Source organism: Anolis carolinensis, unplaced genomic scaffold (genome assembly GCF_035594765.1).
Source record: "Anolis carolinensis isolate JA03-04 unplaced genomic scaffold, rAnoCar3.1.pri scaffold_8, whole genome shotgun sequence".
In the NCBI taxonomy this organism is placed as follows: Eukaryota; Metazoa; Chordata; class Lepidosauria; order Squamata; family Dactyloidae; genus Anolis; species Anolis carolinensis.
This window is the reverse complement of record NW_026943819.1, coordinates 24,335,715-24,353,734: the sequence shown is the minus strand read 5'-3', so window position 1 is coordinate 24,353,734 and position 18,020 is coordinate 24,335,715. Positions and strand designations below refer to the sequence as shown.

The window sequence follows — 18,020 nt, the reverse complement described above, 5'->3', positions numbered from 1 at the left end:
AATGGCTGTGATTGGCCGAACGGTGACAGAAGGCCGCGATTGGGTGGCGGTGAGGAAACACCGTGATGGGACGTGAGGCGGTGATTGGTCGGGTTGCAAAACGAGGCCGCGATTGGTTAGAACGGATGGGAGACGGGAACTGGCGATTGGTCGAACGGGGAGAGGCAAGGCGACAATTGGCAGGAGGAGAGGAAAGACGGGGATTGGCTGGTTGGAAAGTGGCGGCGGTTTAGATTCGAAGTTGTGGCAATTATGGCGGCGTTGTTGGGCGCTCTGGAACGGTGGAGCCTCCGGGCTGTAAGCCAAGGTGAGTGAAGGAGTGAGTGAGAAGGAGAGCTTTGACTGGGATTGTCGTGTCCTGGCTTAGGTAAAGGTTTTCCCCTGACACTAAGCCTAGCCGTGTCCAACACTTGGGGTTGGTGCTCATCTTAATTTCTAAGCCGAAGAACCGGCGTTTTCCGTAGATACCTCCGGATCATGTGGCCGGCATAACTACATGGAGTTATGTTACCTTCCCTATAGATTTACTCACATTTGCATGTTTTCGAACTGCTAGGTTGACAGAAGCTGGGGCTAACAACGGGAGCTCACCTCGCTCCCCGTATTCGAACCGCTGACCTTTCGGTAGCAAGTTCAGCAGCTCAGCAGTTTAACCCACTGCGCCACTGGGGGCCCATATCATATCGTAAAACCTTTCATTTCTGATCAAGGAATTGGAGCGTGCGGTGGCCTCCCAACTCCAGGGATTTCTGGATGAAACAGATTATCCAGATCACGCTTGGGCAAACTTCGGCCCTCCAGGTGTTTTAGACTCCAACTCCCACAATTCCTAACAGCCTAATTGTGGGAATTGAAGTCCAAAACACCTGGAGGGCTGAAGTTTGTCCAAGCCTGATTCATTTCAATGTGGTTTCAGATTTGGCTATGGAACGGGGACAGCTTTTTGCTGAATTGAGTCACACTCCCCTGAAGACACAGGTCCGCAGTTTGGGGTCCTCCTAGACTCAGCATTGAACCTTGAGGCCCAGGTATCTGCAGTGGCCGGGAGGGCCTTTGCACAATTAAAACTTGTGCGCCAGCTGCGCCCATTCCTTGAAAAGCCAGATCTGGCCACGATGGTCCATGCCTTAGTTACATCCTGTCTGGATTGCTGTAACACGCTCTACGTGAAGAGTGCTCAGAAACTCAAGCTGGTCCAAAGAGCTGCAGCCAGGAGTGGGGAATCCCTCTCCTACAGTAGGTCGATTGGCTGCCAGTATGCTTCTGGGCACAATTCAAAATTCTGGTTGTGACCAAGATGGTTCAGGCCTAGGCTGTTTGGCTGACTGCATCCCTTTATACAAACCTGCCTGGGCCCTTCTTTTGCTCCCACTTCCATCTCAAGCTCCATTGGAGGGGAACAAAACAGCGTGTCTTCCTTTTCGGTGGCTGCCCCTCGACTCTGGAACTCCCTGCACAGGGAAGCCAGGATGGCCCCCTCCCTGGTGGCAGGCTAAAATCTTTTTGTTCAGACAGGCTTTTAAAGATGAAAGTGTTTAAGATCAATTAAGAGGTGCTGTGATTTTAAACTTTGAATGTGTTTTAATGGTTTTTAACTGGGAATTTTTTAAATACTGGTTTTATTTAATCCTGTTTTAATATTTATATATTTTTAAATTGTTATGCTGATGCTTTTATGTTGAGCCACTTTGACTCCCCTTTGGGGAAGATAAAGCGGGGTATGAATACATAAATATAATAATAGTAATAATATAATGTACTAGCTGTGCCCGGCCACGCGTTGCTGTGGCGAAGTATGGTGGTATGAAAAATAAAGTATCTTATATTATCTGCTTAGAACTGGATTATACGAGGCCCCTTCTACACAGCTGTATAAAATGCACACTGAAGTGGATTATATGGCAGTGTGGAGTCAAGATAATGCAGTTCAAAGCAGATAATATAAGATTATAAATGGGTTATATAGCTGTGTGGAAGGGCCTTGAGTCTACACTGCCATATAATCCAGTGCAAATTAGATAATCTGTGGAAGAGACCTAAGTGAGGCCTAAGTCTGCCTGTCCCCTAACTGAACCCTGGCTGTGCTTGTCTGAATTGGTTGCTAGGAGACGAAGTGGGCAGAGATTAGCCCTCTAAACTGGCAGCAATTGGATAAAAACAATTATTGCTCTCCCTCTAATTAGGACTTTATTTTTCTTTTCTTTTTGTTGTATGAACGTAGAGGCATGGATGAGGGGTTGTGCTGCCAAGTTTAGTGTTTCTGGGATGTGTAGTTTGGCGAAATTTCATTATCCTTTTATATATATAGATAATGGGTTGACAGATCTTTTATAATAGCAAAACCAAATGTTTCTTTAGGATATATATATATACACACACACACTCACGCACCATAAATCATACTTTTTAAATTGAGGTGAGTGAGAACACCATGTTGTCTGGAAAATCATCTTTAATTTTCCTTTTCCTCCCTTCAGCCTGGGTTGACACTACTTGGGAACTAGAATTTACTGATACGGATCCTTTGGATCCGAGACTGGAGAACCAGATCACAGACGATGGTTTGGAGGCCTTCTCTCATCTCTGTGCCACACTCAGTCCCTTCGCTGCAGATGACGGAGAGGCCACTGAGGTAAGAGGCAAAGCAGAGCTCTCCACACATTCCCTGTTGGTTTTTCCAAATGTGGTCTTTGCCTGGGGCAACTGGTGTTCTTTTAAATTATCTGGAGCAAACAATTGTCCCAGTTCGAAGAACCGAAATAAGAGCTCAGTAGACACCAGATATAGGTTTAAACACTATGCATGTAACATTTATTCAGGCATTTACTACAGTATAATCATAATAAATAGAGGGTGTCCCAACAAAATATATACACACTTTAAAAGCTGATGGCTGAATTGAGGGGTTTTTTTCCAAGTTAAACCCATTGGAATCAATAATGGAAGTCAGACTAAGCTTACAATGAGTTGAATTAGAGATAAGTTTGAATCTGATGGAACTCTATGAGTCATGGCAAACCCCACAGTCCTAACGAGTGAGCCAAGGATGCTACTGGAACATATCTGAGATGCCTCTGCTGTGAGGAAGATTCATTGATAGACAGGTTAATGGGAGAAAGCCTTTCTTAAAGATAGGTGACATGACAACACATGCTTTAAATCAATCAAAAAGCGACTTTATAATATGTGTTGTCGACTTTATAATACTTCTTTCAGAACATGAGTGTTTGGTGTCATAATCAGGAAAGGCACTGTGTTTCCTTCTGTCAGTTTTCTTTCTCTTTTTTCAGAGTATCTGGTCCCTGTTTGCAGAGAACAATATCTCCCACAATGCCCTTGTTGCCGTGTTTCACCATTTTGTCCAAGAGGCTAAGAATAAGAAAGCCAATCTCCATCAGCGTTTGTGCGCCCTTCATGCTGCTAGGTTGTACATTCTGCTGATTGAAATACCAGGTAAATATGAGCTGCTTGGATAACACTTTCCACCTGTGATTAGTAGAGGTATTCTAAGTATACATTTTATTATTTATTTTTTATTTGCGACATTTATATACCGCCCTTCTCACCCCGAAGGGGACTCAGGGCGGTTTACAAGTATATATACATACAATATATTATATTATACAACTATATTGCAATATTATTAGGTACATGCTTTGAGTAAGGCAGCAGTCCCAGCTTATAGTATCACAGTCTAATCAGTCAAAATACAAGTAGAAAAGGAATGATAGCGGGGGAAATATTTATTTGTGTGTTTCTTTGTTTGTTTAAGAGGAATTACTGAACCTGGTTCACATCTCATCATTTTGTACAGTGAATCCAATTTATAGATGGTTCTAAGTATACTGTGTCCATATGCTTAAATATTTTAACCTTATGCTTTAAAATCATCAGTCATTCTCAGATGGATGTGAATTGAAGGTAACAGACAGGACTATTTTTTTAAATTACTGGGTTGCCTATATGGGAGTCCAGGTTATTTTAAGGGGTTTCTAAGTCACAACCAGAACTTTAAATCTCCTCAGAAATAGGTGACTAGCACTGAAGTTCTTCACATTCTGGCAAAGTGTGACTACATCCACTTCTATACATTCATGCACTTCCCATTGAACTAGCTGGAATTAATTGGATTTTCTAATTGTTCTTTATAGCCACACGTAGTACACATTAAAGTAAACCAACCCAATTTTCTTCTCTCAGAACCATCTGCAAGGAACTGTGCTGAGTGCCATAACTTCCGAAAATAACTACAAGTGCCTAGAAATCTATCTATGCTTTCTTTCTGTTAAACCTATTTAAAAGATAAGTTGCTAAATGCTTCCTTAAAGGACAGTTCACGTGTTCTTTGAATCATCTTGACTGTCCTCTTTACTCCACTGCACCATTCTTTTCTGTTTGCATTTGATGCTAGTTGTCAACTAGTAAACTATTTTTCCAATACATGGACTCTCACCTGTTTTTCCTTTTGGTCAGGCAGCATAGCCAATCAGGTATTCCATCCAGTGATGTTTGAAAAATGCCTCCAGACATTGTCAAAATGCTGGCCCCAAGAATCAATCATGCCCAGGAAACGGAAAAGAGACCACAATAAAAACTCCTCAGGCAATCGAAAGAAGGGGAAATCTGGAAGAAAAGAAAACCTTACGGTAGGAAAATCATACCCTTGTAATACCTATTTTGTTTTGTTTCTTTTTGAGAAAAGACAATAATTCCCAAAGTATGCATATGTTCAGTGGGAATGGTAGCGCAGTAATCCTTCTTTCAACAAATCTGATTTGTTTCTTCTCATTTTAGATGGAAGAGAACTTTGAAGAGGATGAAGAAGGGGAAGAAGAGGTTTACTTCTCAGCACATGAATTGCTTCAAATTCGCGAGGCACTCTTCCTTCTCCTGAAAAGTCTTCTTCGCCTTCTTTCCAAGTTCTCCCTAAAAGAGAGACCGCAGTGTGTGGAGACATGCATTCAGGTGACTGGAAGCACCGGGGGTTAAGCAATCTTAAGATGAAAGTAGCAGAAGCATATATTATAGTTTGGTCTCTCACTGAAAGGACTTTCAGAAAGGGTTAACTTCATGGAAGATTTATACATATTCAACACTAGGGTGGGAATCATGCAGCCGTCCAGATGTTGGACTAAATCTCCCACCAGTCTTGACTACTGGCTATGCTATCTAAGAGTGGTGTGAACTGCAGCCAGACATCTGGAGGACCACAGATTCCCCCCCCCCCCAATCTATACAAGGGATGGAGAGATACTGTATTTCAAATTATCCCTAAATGCACCCCAATACCCTCTAAGGTATCAACGTCTTGTTTATGTCTTGTTAGGGAAAAAAAGCTTTAAATTTCCCATAGACACAAAATAGTGGTGAAATTTTCCCCTTTAGATGCCATATATTTCTAAGACAAAATTGACTATATTGGCCACTAAGATGACCCTGGCAGGTCACAATCTCTTTATTGCGGACAGCTAGACTAAATTTCCATATTCAGTCCAAAAACAGAAGAGAGGGATTTTGTTTTGCCTCCTTTTCCATGAACTTCTTAACAGTCTCTGGTTGGCTCTTTCTGAAAACAGGAAGTTGGGCTTGGTTCGATCCCACTACATGGTACTGTTTTTAAATAGTTACAACGACAATGTAAATGACTGGGTTAGAATAAGCCCTTCTTAAATCTTCCACTGGAAGGATCTGTGGGCAGTTGTTCTGGATCCAGCTTCAGGTACATTTTTGGTAAAGGTGCCAGTAGAGTCTGCTAAGGCATAAGCAGGGCAAAATATTATTTGGGACTTTATGACTTTTTTTGCACCCGTTCTGCATTTTTTCTTACTCTGATAAGGTTGGTCATTACTTTAAGCAAATTTCCAATGTGCTTTATCCTAGTCCCAATCAGGGGAAATCTCACAGTTTTGTCAAAACTTTCTAAGGTTACCACTGAACTGGGAAACTGATCTGAGCTTAGAAGGTATCGGATAAGAGGCTATTCTTTGTGCTGTGCAGTTTGGCTCCTAACTAGCTTGTTTGTCTCTTAGATCTTTGTTAATTTGACCCATTTGGAGCCTTGCTCACTGGAGTTCGAGCCTTTTGAAAGGAGGTGAGTGACTTCTCTTACTGCTGAATTTTAGAGGAAATTCGGATGCATATGGAAGATACCTTATAAATGTTCTAGTAAAGTCAGTCCCACCAGCCCCAATTCCAATTTGTTAAGAATATTTGAACATGTTGATATTTTTTCAAGCCAAATCAAAAGGAAACCTCAATCTGTTAAATTTTATTTTATGTGGAACAGGAATATTGACCAAGCCAAATACATCCCACAGCTTGCCTACTTTGGCTTACACCTGTTGTGTTCTCCACTTCACAGCCTGGAAGATAAGGTAAACATAACACTTGGGATAAGATAAAAATAAAAGAAAAGCAGGTCTTCTGATCCTCCAAAATTAATTTGTTCAATCTATTCCTAATCCCAGATCACAAACCTTTTAAATTAATTTTAATGTTTGTGAAAATACAGTTCTTCAGTTTGGCTGCTAGAGGGAGCTTAAATACCAATTTATTAGATTGGTTTGTGAGATTTCATGATGGTAAATGGTAAGGACGATAAGAGGAAGCATTTTTTGAAATAGTCCGGAAGATTCTGATCCTTGATCCTTGCAGTACCATGGAAAGCTGAAGCTTATATACTTTTATTTAATTGAGCTGTTCTAGCAGAGTGGTTTTTAGTTTAGAATATCCCTTCCTTAAATAAGAGATTGTGTGTATCTAATGCGTATCAGCGTGTGTTTCAAAAAGGAACTTGTGTGAAGAAATGTAAAGCTTCTCTGCTGCTGCCCTTCATTTGGTCAAGTTATATACTTCAGCAGTACGGTATAACAGCTAAAGTTTGCTATATAGGGAATTGTTAATAAATGCAATTTATTGACACTTATCTGACTTCTTTTGACATTGGCAGTAAAACCTCAGTTTTAAATGCAACTGAAGTAAGGAGGTTTCACTCACTCTGTTCTAGATCCTGCGCCATGTTTTCCATCGATTTCTCAACATCATCCTCATGTCGACAGGAAAAGAACCATCCGGTGGCGCATCAGCCGTTCTCCCATCTCAGGCAATTAATGCAAGGAATCAGGCCATCCGATTTATCAGGTGAAGCTGAAGTATTCCTTATTTTATTTTGCTTTATTTTATGCTTCATATTTTCAGAGTTGTGTCAAACCTCCATTACTCTCCAACTTTTTGAAAATAGTCAACAGTTCTTATAAATGGCCGGTGGGGTGAAGGGTTTACCTGCTTCTCCATCTTCAGCCTTTTGGAGTTTAATTAATTCTCACTTTTCAGGGTAAATAGGTTTTGGGAAAGGTCCCATATTATTGCTGCCAATGTAGACAATAAGAGTAGGCTAGCTTAGTAGTCCATTTGGAGCAGCTTCATTCTTAGAAAATCTGCTGTATCCTGATAAGTTTGTAGGGCTTCTTGCTAAATAATTTCTGGTCCTCTTGGTCTGTGCAGCTCTATCACTGAGGAACTTAAAGAAGCTGCCTTCCCTGTCTTGCGAATCTTACTGCAGCACATTTGCATCAAGGTAAGCTGCAATCACTGTACTCTGGAAGTGACGAAAGAGCTTTTTTCCCTTTAAGAGTAAGCTTTTTTTCTTACAGATAACTGTGTAAAGTGCAGGCGTTTGGGTTTCCTAACCCGCTGGGAATTTTCCTTAGCCAGGCCTTGGCCTGTGGGTTGCCAATTGATGGCTTCCAACTTCAGCCAAGTTTCATTGGCTTTCCATAATATATGAATGGACATAGAGCTTTCTGCGGCATGTTTCTGTCAGAACCCTGTCATCGGCTGGCTGACGCAATGTTTTGTCACGCTGTTATGATGCAGCGGAACTCTGTGTTGTCATTCAATACATCATCTTCAGCCTATTGTCTTCACTTTCCTGTACTTAGTGAACCAGAGTTTGAGTTGGTTGTCTCCTGAGTTATCACTAGAATTGGAGTTCAACTGGATCCAGTCAGTGAACAACCTCTGTCTTGCTCCAGCTTATGAGAACATTCTGACAAATAATCCAATTTCACTTCCTTTTGGCCATTTTTTTCCTTCCAGGTTCCTGATAAGTCAGAACACCGAACACATGCAGCACAGGCTTTGACACAACTCCTGTACAGACTCCCTTGTGCGAACCATGCCGACTTCATAGCTTGGCTGTATAGGTTCTCACTAAATAACAAGGTGAGGGTTGGTACTTGCTAGCCATTTGAGATGTCAAAAATCTTCTGGTCATTCCAGAAGTGGCAAATGGGTCTTCAGCAAGCCTCCAATCATATTTGGCTTACTGTGGAATGACCTGCTGGAAGAGATCTGTTAGCTAAATGCTGTCAGAATGTAAAATACAACTGAAGAATTCTCTGTTCCGACAGGCCTACCCAGTTCATTTTAACTGTGCCATTAAATCATGTTCTGTTTATTGTGTTTTAACTGTTGTCTCTGATATTTTAATATTTGTAATTGTTAATATGTGTATATTTTCATGTATGCTTTTATAGTTGCATTTTAACTATTTTTAATACTGTATGTAATTTTATAGATGTATTTGACTATGTTGTGCCCTGACCCCTGAAGGCTTCTACCACTTTCAGCACCTCCCTGTTTCTAAAAATTGGCATGATTCTTCAATGCTTATCCCCCTCTACTCAAACTAGCAGAAAGTTTTCTCAAATTCATGAAAATATGCAAAATGACCTAAAGCTCCAGAAGCATCCCAGAACACTTTACTACTCCAGATAGTTCCATTTTCCTCTACATTCCCTCTCAAAATGGCAGAAGGAAGTGATGTCACATCATTTTGAAATAGACTGTAGAAGAAAATCGAGGTATTTGGACTTCTGTCGAGAGGTGTGCAGCCCACAGAGGGAGGTAAAGGGTGGGAATTGGCTCTTGACCTCCATGATGTTGGCCACCCCATTCTAAGTGATCTGACAATGCTGCATTCATCTCCATCAGATCTCCTACAGGGTATTTGCTATCGATGCTGCCTTGGCCCTATTGGATCTCCCAGAGCGTGAGCCAGACGTCACTTTGTCTGAGGAACAACAGAAGTTCATGAAGCACAAATTCCTGGTGCAAGTCATGATTTTTGGTCGGTGCTCGGACAAAGCGCCCGCTGTTCGCAGCAAAGCCCTCTCAGGATTTGCTCAGTGTCTGGAAGCAAATGCTACATCCAATACTGAATGCATACAGGAGCTGTTGCAAGGCAGTAAGTATCATGGGAAAACAATTGAGATATATTATTAATCCTCGTGATCTCAGTGAAACGTTGAACTGGCAGCTCCTGGATTCAAATACACTGCCATATTATCCTGTTTAACTGCATTGAACTACATTACATGGCAGTGTAAATAGAGCCCCTATCTACTCCATAGTAATGTTATAGAGAGGAGTGAGAGAACTTGTCTTCACCTTTCCTTGAGACGAGGCTGTTCCTGGGATATATAGAGCCTGGTCAACTGCATGTCCCATATGGACATGGTTTAGTACATCTGTAGTGAGGAGCAGCATGCATGCTTTCATTCACATAAGTTGATAGCCCTGGTTTTGTTATCACCAGTTTCACAATAGCTCTTCAGATGTACAGTTTGTGTAAAGCTTCCTTAGGTTACTAAATGGTGTTTGCTCTTTTCCCGTCTATCCTCAGGTACATGTGTTTCCACAGTCATGGATACAAACACACATGTTGGAACATTCCTAACCAGTACAGGAGGTAAACATGCTTGACCCTGCTACTTTTCAGATGGTTGTTTTTAGTTTTCCAGGGAAGTCTGCATCTGCTTTGAACCTGTTAGGAAAACTCTGTCCTGGAAAGAAAATGTGAAGATTGTCTCCTAGTTTCTGCCTTTTTCTTGGAAACTCTGTGTCATGAGGCCACCATAGCATCATTTTCTTCTGGCAGCCTTAGTCTGTCTGTGATGCCAGTCAGCATAGCTGGGCCTTATTGTTTCCTTTAGGTTCTTTGAGATTATCCCCTGAAAGGTTAATTTGTGGGTGACCTATTTTTAAAATGAGTGAATGGCTTTTGTTGTCCTTCTGTAAATTGTGGTTCCTTTTTTGTTTTTCAAGATCCCTCCATCCATCCCATGAAGACTTTCCCAACATTCAAAACCATCGAAGTAACTGAACGCGACTCCTCTGAGTGTAATGGTATGTAGCAGGAGACATGATTTGTTTTTTCCTTTCTTTTTGCATATTCTCTGCCTTGATCTCTCTTGCTCTTCTTCTTCCCAGTTGCAGCATGGAACATAACAATGATGATGCTAACCTGTTTTATAGCTCTGGGTAATGTTCTGAATATATTGGCATCTCCAAAGAAGCTAATCCCAATTCCTCTAGTCACTAGAAAAATGAGGCTCATTGAAAACATGATGTGAATCGTCTTGGGTTGTTTGGGTTTGTGAAGGGATCTACGAACGACTAAGGTTCTTTCAGGCAGGGGGAATCTTTTTATCCCACCCGCTGCCCCAAATTTGTAAATAATAATGACTGCCACCAATTTGGAAAGATGCAACCACCAAAGACTCAGGGAGGAGCCCTTTTACTTTTACTTCTTTCTTTTTATTCACTTTAGATGGTAGCGTAACTTGGTTCAGAATATATGCGACAGAGGCTTAGATGTTGGAAGAACAATACGTTTATTCAGGCACAGAGCTTAGTGGTTACAATATTGTTTCTCACGTAGAGGTATTCTTGTTAACAGTTACAATTCTAGAATAAGATGAATCAACTTTCTAAAGTATCACTTCTTTTACCTAAGGTATTTATTATTTATTTATTTATTACATGCATTTATACCCCGCCCTTCTCCCCGAGGGGACTCAGAGCGGCTTACATTCTGCCACGAGGGCCAGCAACAAATATACTATAAAACAAGACAATTAAAACATGATAAAAAGTATACAAAAATTAAAATGCTGCAAGGCAGCGATGTTGCACCATACTGCTACAATTACAATTACAGTTAAACCCTATTCCTCTGCCACTTTTATACCACAGTCACCCCTGTGATATGCTATCACAGATTCTCTGTTCCTTACCAGGACACAGATTATATTAAATAAGTCACCACACTTATTTTAAACTGACTCAAAATGTACAATTGAGTCCCCTTGATCCCATCAACCTAGGATCAATCTTCCCTGTGCCTCATCAGAGCACAGACTGTCTCTCTTTTTTTAAACTCTGCACTTCTTCAACTAAACGGCGGTTGACTCCGCCTACTTCTCCATGGCAACCAGCCTCTGAGTGCTGAGATGCAATAACTGTAATACTTACCCTTTTAAAACACAAACACACAATTAAACATAACATCTGTATACCAAAATTTGTACTTCATTACAGGGTTCAATAAAAATCCTAATCCTGGAGCTATGTATGCCTGGTTTGATTACCCAAATGCACATGCTGAAATGTACATGCTGTATACATTATAATCCCTTTCATGTTTTTTAGTTTAAAGTGTTGATATGTCAATGTTCTTAATGCATAAGATACACTTTGGAGACTTAGCATCCTACGTTTTTGTGATGTTCATCTGAGAATTCACTTCCTTCAACTCCTCCCTCTCACCAAACAGGAAAGGAGATCATGGGCATGCTGAGGCTAAGGGCTGGCGATGAAAAGATAAATGTTAGAAAATCTGCCCTCCAGGTATGTTTCTTGTGGCTTTGGTTTTCTCATCAACTGTGCACATTCTTGAGAAGTAACACTTTAAAAATATTTATGTTTATACTTTTGGAGCTACTGTTTAGAACAGGGGCACTCAGCGGTGAAAGTCCGTATGAATGCAAGCCTCAAATGATATTTTTCACTACTGTTTCTCCATCACTGTCTCTCCCTCCAGTACAAAGAATGGCTTGAGAATCTTGAGCTTCCTCCTGAAAGGCCTTTTCCCCCATATAGCAATTGAGAAAAGGCAGTTTTTTGCTCACTGACTGGGGACTTCATGCACAGCATCAGTGTTCTTAGTATACTGTCATATACTTTATTCTGATTCTTCATGTTTTGCTTTTAGGTATTTTAATTTGTCTTATTGTGGTCCATTTTGAATCCCAGTGTTGGCAGAACGGTGAGATATAAGGCTCTCACCAAGTCAAGTATAACTTCACAGATGCAGTCAGTTCCCATCACCTGTCTAAATAGATTTATGGGGGGAAATCACAGCGTGGTAGAGATAGAACTTGTGCCTTCCTCCACATAAAGCAAATGTTGTTCCATTTGGCTGTGGTTCCATCTTACAAAAGTGTCTTTAGTCCCTCCTCTTCTTCTGAAAATATAAATTCACATAACACACACGCACCAAAGCCTTTTGGATGCTATAAATATAAATGATTAAAATTGTTCCAGATTGGTACTGATAATGACTGAGAGAGAATCCCTGTCCCTGGAAGTGGCATCATATAATGAATGGCTATGAAAAGTGACCTTCAGTTGGGCAAATACTTGATCTCTTGCTGAGAGATTTATTACGATGTAATGAAATATGTACGCTTTCATAAATCATTTCTTAACATTCAAACTCTCTTGTGTAGAATATTTATAGTGGCATAATGTATTTGTGTAGAAAGGTAATGAATCGATGCCTATCTGGCTGCAGAGCTACATATATGCTGTTTGAACTGAATCCCCACGTGTTTCTGTAGAAGTGTGCCACAAACAATTTCTGTCTTTAAAATAACATTCTCATCACTCATGGACAGATAATCTGTCACAGACTTTCCCAATGGAAATAATATATGTCACTGAGAGCACCCTTGTCATGGTCATCCTTCTCATGTGCCACAAGAATATTTCTTGTTCTTAAGAATTGCAGATGTTTCTGCAGTGACTATATATCACTCTATCCTTACTTGATCATTCCCTATCTCAGAAGGCTGGGGTCTTTTTATGTTTTTGATGCAGCATCATTCTGATAGCCAAGGTTTCAATCCCTGCTTAATCATGAAACCACTTGGTGATCTTGGGCAAGTCTCACTCTTCCAGCATCTGAGGAAGGCCATGACAAACCTCTTCTGAACAAATCATGCCAAGACAGTTCTTTGCTTTAGGGTTGCCATAGGTCCAAAATGATTTGAAAAAACACAACAGATCTGTTCTTTGCCATGTTGAACGTTGTGATTTGGCTTCTCCCTAGGTGCTGATGAGCATCTTGAAATATCAGGTGACTCCATGCACCACTGAAGACTTGGCTACGCTACAGGATCGGTGTCGGGATCCTGCTGTCTCTGTAAGGAAGCAAGCCCTGCAATCAATAACAGATCTCTTACTGGTGAGAAAAGACTTATTTATTGGGGTTTTTTAGTATGATTAAAATGATAATGATAAAGGAGAAAAAAGTAGAGTAGAGAAGAGGATGCATATACTATGAACATGGGTAGACATTTATATTAATACAAGCAGACCATGTTTCCAGGAAGTTTTTTTTTTTGACGTTTGCATTCATAAAATACTAGAAGGCAGGCCATGATAGGCACTGTATGGACAATGTGCAAGGGTGGTTCATGTGTTGCACTGGCTCCTCCCTCCCTCCGTCTTAACCACAAACATCCCAGGAGTCAGAACTAAAATCCTTAACTTTTAAAACTAGACTTACAACTCACTTGATTAGTATGCCAAGGAGTTTACTAACTAGAAACAGAAAACATGTTGAGTGTGCCAAAAACTGGAGAAACCTCTTTAGGTCACTCAAAATAAAAATGGGAGTGGATGGGGAGTATGCTGCAACAAACCAGCCTTTGTAAAAGACCACCTTCCTTGGGAGGCTCTTCCAGATATTGGGCAGGAGGACAGTTGAAATGGAGGATGGTGCTTCTTCAGCTATTCCAGGCAAAGATTTTTTTGTTCAAAAAGAACCTGTCAACGCAGTTTTTATACTAAAAATAACCTGGGCTTGAGCATTTGCTTTTAAACTTTCCGCCCCATTGTCATAGCTTAGAAAGTATTCCCTTTTGTGCAAAATTAGTGTCTTCATGTTGTCTATGAGTGTTCAAAATGTAACTTATTTCACGATTCACTGTTTTTGGTTTTATCTTTCAGTTTTTTTCTTTCTTTGTGCTTAAAATGCACCTTAGGATTTTAAAAAAATCATGTCAAAATTCTGTTAAAATACCAGTTATGTGATAGACTTTTGGGTTATGTTCTGAATCAGTGTGGAGGAGTGCTTTGAGTATGACTGGAAACCATGGTTCAAGTCCCTGCTTGGCCAGTAGTCCCATCGAGGTGGTTATGGTGCATGAACCCATGCTGCCTTCGATTGAGCCCTTTAAAGAGCCCCTCTCTATTTCAGTCCCAGCCGGAGAATGCTCTGATTCAGAAGGCCTGGCTAAAGGGGGTCATCCCTGTCATCATGGACTGTGAGACCTCTGTGCAGGAGAGGGCCCTAGAGTGCCTCGACCAGGTCTTGCTGCAGCCCATCAAGCCCCGGAACAGATTCACTCCACAGAACGAAAGCCAAGGGCTGGCCTGGGATCTCCTTACACTACTCACCAAAGAGAGTCAAGAACTCAGGTAGGAGCTGCAGCCTCTGAGTGTATTTAGAGTTCTCATAATCCTATATGTTTAATACCGTAGTATCCACTGTAGTTGGTTTCCTGGACCCTCTATGAATACCGAAATCCTTGGATGTCCAGGTCTCCTTATATGCAATAGCACAGTAACATGGTGTCCTTTGTATAAAATGGCAAAATCAAGATTTACTTGTGTGTGTGTGTGTGTGTGAGTATTTGGAGTATTTTCCAAAGCATGGACAGTTGAATTTGCATTCTGTTACTGCTATATGTTGATTTTATACCCTGTGTTTGGTGTGTTTTTATGATGTGTTTTATCTATACAGTAGAGTCTCACTTATCCAAGACAAATGGGCCGGCAGAACCTTGGATAAGCGAAAATCTTGGATAATAAGGGGGGATTAAGAAAAAAGCCTATTAAACATAAAATTACATTATGATTTTACAAATTAAGCACCAAAACATCATGTTTTACAAAAAATTGACAGAAAAAGCAGTTCAATACACAGTAATGTTATGTAGTAATTACTGTATTTACGAATTTAGCACCAAAACATTGCAACATTTACTACAAAAACATTGACTACTAAAAGGCAGACTGCCTTGGATAATACAGAACTTTGGATAAGTGAGACTCTACTGTATATTTTATTCTGTTTCTCCTTTGGGTAGTTTGTGAAATGTACACATACGGATTTCTGTTTGCATGCGCAGCAATTTCAACATTCTAGAGCTTTTAGAGTGAAACATTTTGGTGGAGGCCCTGCCCACACTCTCCTAGTATTATATATGCCCATGGGCAGGGCCATTCCTGCCCTTTCCATTTTGTTTTGTATATTTTGCACATCAACACCTAATCATGGTTTTATTGTACCTGAATAATCTACTGTCATGAGGATAAACTAACAGATTCAAATCTCAATCTTCATAAGCATTCTAATGATAGTTATTGTCCATTAAGCTACACTGCAAACGTCTTAAAAGGTGAATTTCTGCTCCTGGAGCATGAAAGGATCAGGAGCCACAGAAACAGTTGTAAAATGCTCTCTGTACAAACTACTTAAAAATGCACGTCAGCATAAAATATCTCATAATTTAATTAAATCTGAAGCTTGTCATTTAGTCTAGCTGTAGCAAGGACTATGTGTTTTGTCCTTTCTTTCAGCCGCTACTTCAATAAAGCATTCCACATTTGGTCCAAGCAGGGGAAAGTCTCTTCCTCCTTTGTGAACAGTGTCATTTCCCACACGGAAACCGATCATGCTGTGCCTGCTTGGATGCTGCTGGCCAAGGTGGCTGGCTCCTCACCCAAACTGGACTTCTCCAAAATAATTGAGGCCTGGGACAGTCTCGACAGGCAAGTGTGACCTTTCACAAAAGCGCAGAGGTTCTCTACATCACTCACAGGGTAGAGTTTCCTTCATTTCAGCTGATTTCTAACTTCATTTGCTTCTCGGTTTTCTAGGAATCTTGAAACCAGTTCGGAAATGGTGATACACATCCTGTGTGTAATTGGGAGTATTGCAAAGCATCTGCCTAGCAGCATCCAAAGCAGGCTGATGAGTAAGTGCCCCTTGAGAAGCTTTGTTGCTTGCTTTTCGGGAACTATCTAAGCCAAACTGAACTCCTGAAAACCTGTTGTCTCCAGCAGCAGCTCATGCTGGATCTCTCGCTTCCTTTTTTAAGGTGAAATCAAGCAATGGTTACACGATTTCCAATGTCCTCTGGAGGTGATCAGTCCCGCAGTTGAGGCTGTGCAGAAACTTTGCCTTGCTTCGACTGATGAGCCAAAGGAAGCTCAGGTGAGTCTTGGAAGACCATTGTCTTACACTTTTATTTATAGGTGCTTTCCCTTTTAGAGATAGCATCTGCAGAAATAAGCCCTTGCTCCTGTCGTACATCTATTGTTGTTTTGTAGCTTCACTGTAAGACCAGATCAGTTAGCCCGAGGCTGAGGCTTTTCATTCTCAAGATATGATTCTTAAACTAACCCAATGCCAATCTTGCTGGGCAGGTAATGAAGGGAGCTTCCTAGCTGCCATAGATGGATGTTTGGCTTTGGATATGTTTTACATGGCATAGGAAGGGAAGAAACTCTGTTTGCAGATTTTGCATCAAATATGCAGGGGGTGGACTAGAAGGCCCATGAGGTCTCTTCCAACTTTATTATTCTATGATTTCCTGTTTGAACAGGAGCAATTAAACAATATATTTGGTGATCTGGTGTCCGTATGTGAATCCTACATCTCAAGAATCGTTCTTCAAGAAGATGGAGCAGAGCAGCTGAAGGAGGAAGTCTTAGTAAGTAAAGCCACTCAGAGTCTGTTCCTGTTGAATCTTAAATTTTCTTGTCTGTTAATTCTAACACAAGCCTGCAGACAAAACAAGAGATAGCAGAGAGTTGGAAACCTTGGACATGTTCTCCCCTCCCTAAACAAATGAATGTTCTTTCCTTTTTGATGAAGGTGTTTTATCTTATTGGCAGGTGAGATATCTCTTCACCCTGGGAGAAGCAGCCCAACTCTGCCCAGCCAGAGTGGAGAAACGAATTTTCTTGATGATACAGTCCATTCTAGCCAGTCCTGACGTCATAGCCCAGTGTAAGGTCAATTTGTTCCTTTGGCTTGCTGTTTTATACATTGGAAATGTGCTTACTTCAATGATATTGTCCTAACATCCAGTGTAATATTTCCTAGTGTCCAGCTCTGTGGACAGTGAAGATATTCCCTCCTCTCTGCCAATGTCCCAGTTCAGAGGTTCTGTGATGCCTTCTGTTGTCCGCGCACATGCGTTTGTTACTCTAGGTAGGAACTCTCCCCTTGCCGTGTGCTTTCTTTCCATTCCTTCAATAATTTAATAAATATGAATAAATTTTCTCCTATCTGGAGTCCACCAACAGGTCAGTTCAAACCCTACCCTCTCTCTTTCTCTGTGACAGGTAAGCTTTGTCTGCAGCATGAGGACCTGGCAAAGAGATGCATTGCTGCACTGGCACGGGAACTCGAGGTGTCCCAGGACGTGGCCATTCGCAACAATGTCGTCATTGTGATGTGTGACCTCTGCATCCGCTACACTACTATGGTGGATAGATACATCCCTGACATCTCAGTCTGCTTAAAGGACCCGGAGCCTTTCATTCGGAAACAGACACTCATCCTCCTTACCAACCTCTTGCAGGTGAGTGAAGCAGATGGACACTGAGGCCTTAAAATGAGTGGCCCTCATTGGGACATGCCAGTTCTGGTTCTGGGATTTGGCTGAAATATGGCTGATCTTTACTTTGAGGTACTGGAAAACAACGTCATGTTTTCGTTGGCATGAGATTCAGCATTTGGAGTGTTATTGCCCTTGTTTGGCATATATTGAACATGCAATACGTGACCATAACACATATCTTGAGTCGCTACAAACAAGGGAAAGTTGAAGATTTACATTGGGTGTTGGCAGATTTATGCATGCATTGTGTGTTTTTTC

The 18,020-nt window shown here is 41.1% G+C and overlaps 1 protein-coding gene across 2 annotated transcripts in view; it reads left to right on the top strand.

Moving 5' to 3' along the window:
- Positions 1-15: 15 nt before the first annotated feature.
- The window catches only part of ncapd3 (non-SMC condensin II complex subunit D3), a 29,543-nt gene continuing 11,538 nt past the window's right edge, over positions 16-18,020 (top strand). The window contains exons 1-23 of one of the 2 annotated variants that reach the window (XM_008119530.3): positions 16-307; positions 2,478-2,632; positions 3,291-3,453; positions 4,474-4,646; positions 4,795-4,965; positions 6,030-6,091; positions 6,287-6,374; positions 7,007-7,140; positions 7,504-7,576; positions 8,098-8,223; positions 8,995-9,247; positions 9,686-9,751; positions 10,108-10,188; positions 11,618-11,691; positions 13,175-13,309; positions 14,327-14,547; positions 15,712-15,903; positions 16,012-16,109; positions 16,233-16,348; positions 16,740-16,847; positions 17,032-17,146; positions 17,243-17,350; positions 17,485-17,723. In XM_008119530.3, coding sequence (XP_008117737.2) covers positions 253-307; positions 2,478-2,632; positions 3,291-3,453; positions 4,474-4,646; positions 4,795-4,965; positions 6,030-6,091; positions 6,287-6,374; positions 7,007-7,140; positions 7,504-7,576; positions 8,098-8,223; positions 8,995-9,247; positions 9,686-9,751; positions 10,108-10,188; positions 11,618-11,691; positions 13,175-13,309; positions 14,327-14,547; positions 15,712-15,903; positions 16,012-16,109; positions 16,233-16,348; positions 16,740-16,847; positions 17,032-17,146; positions 17,243-17,350; positions 17,485-17,723 — 3,006 coding nt within the window. In that variant the 5' untranslated portion in view covers positions 16-252. The remainder of the gene's footprint in view (positions 308-2,477; positions 2,633-3,290; positions 3,454-4,473; positions 4,647-4,794; positions 4,966-6,029; positions 6,092-6,286; positions 6,375-7,006; positions 7,141-7,503; positions 7,577-8,097; positions 8,224-8,994; positions 9,248-9,685; positions 9,752-10,107; positions 10,189-11,617; positions 11,692-13,174; positions 13,310-14,326; positions 14,548-15,711; positions 15,904-16,011; positions 16,110-16,232; positions 16,349-16,739; positions 16,848-17,031; positions 17,147-17,242; positions 17,351-17,484; positions 17,724-18,020) is intronic. The other variant, XM_062961344.1, reaches the window with a different exon arrangement.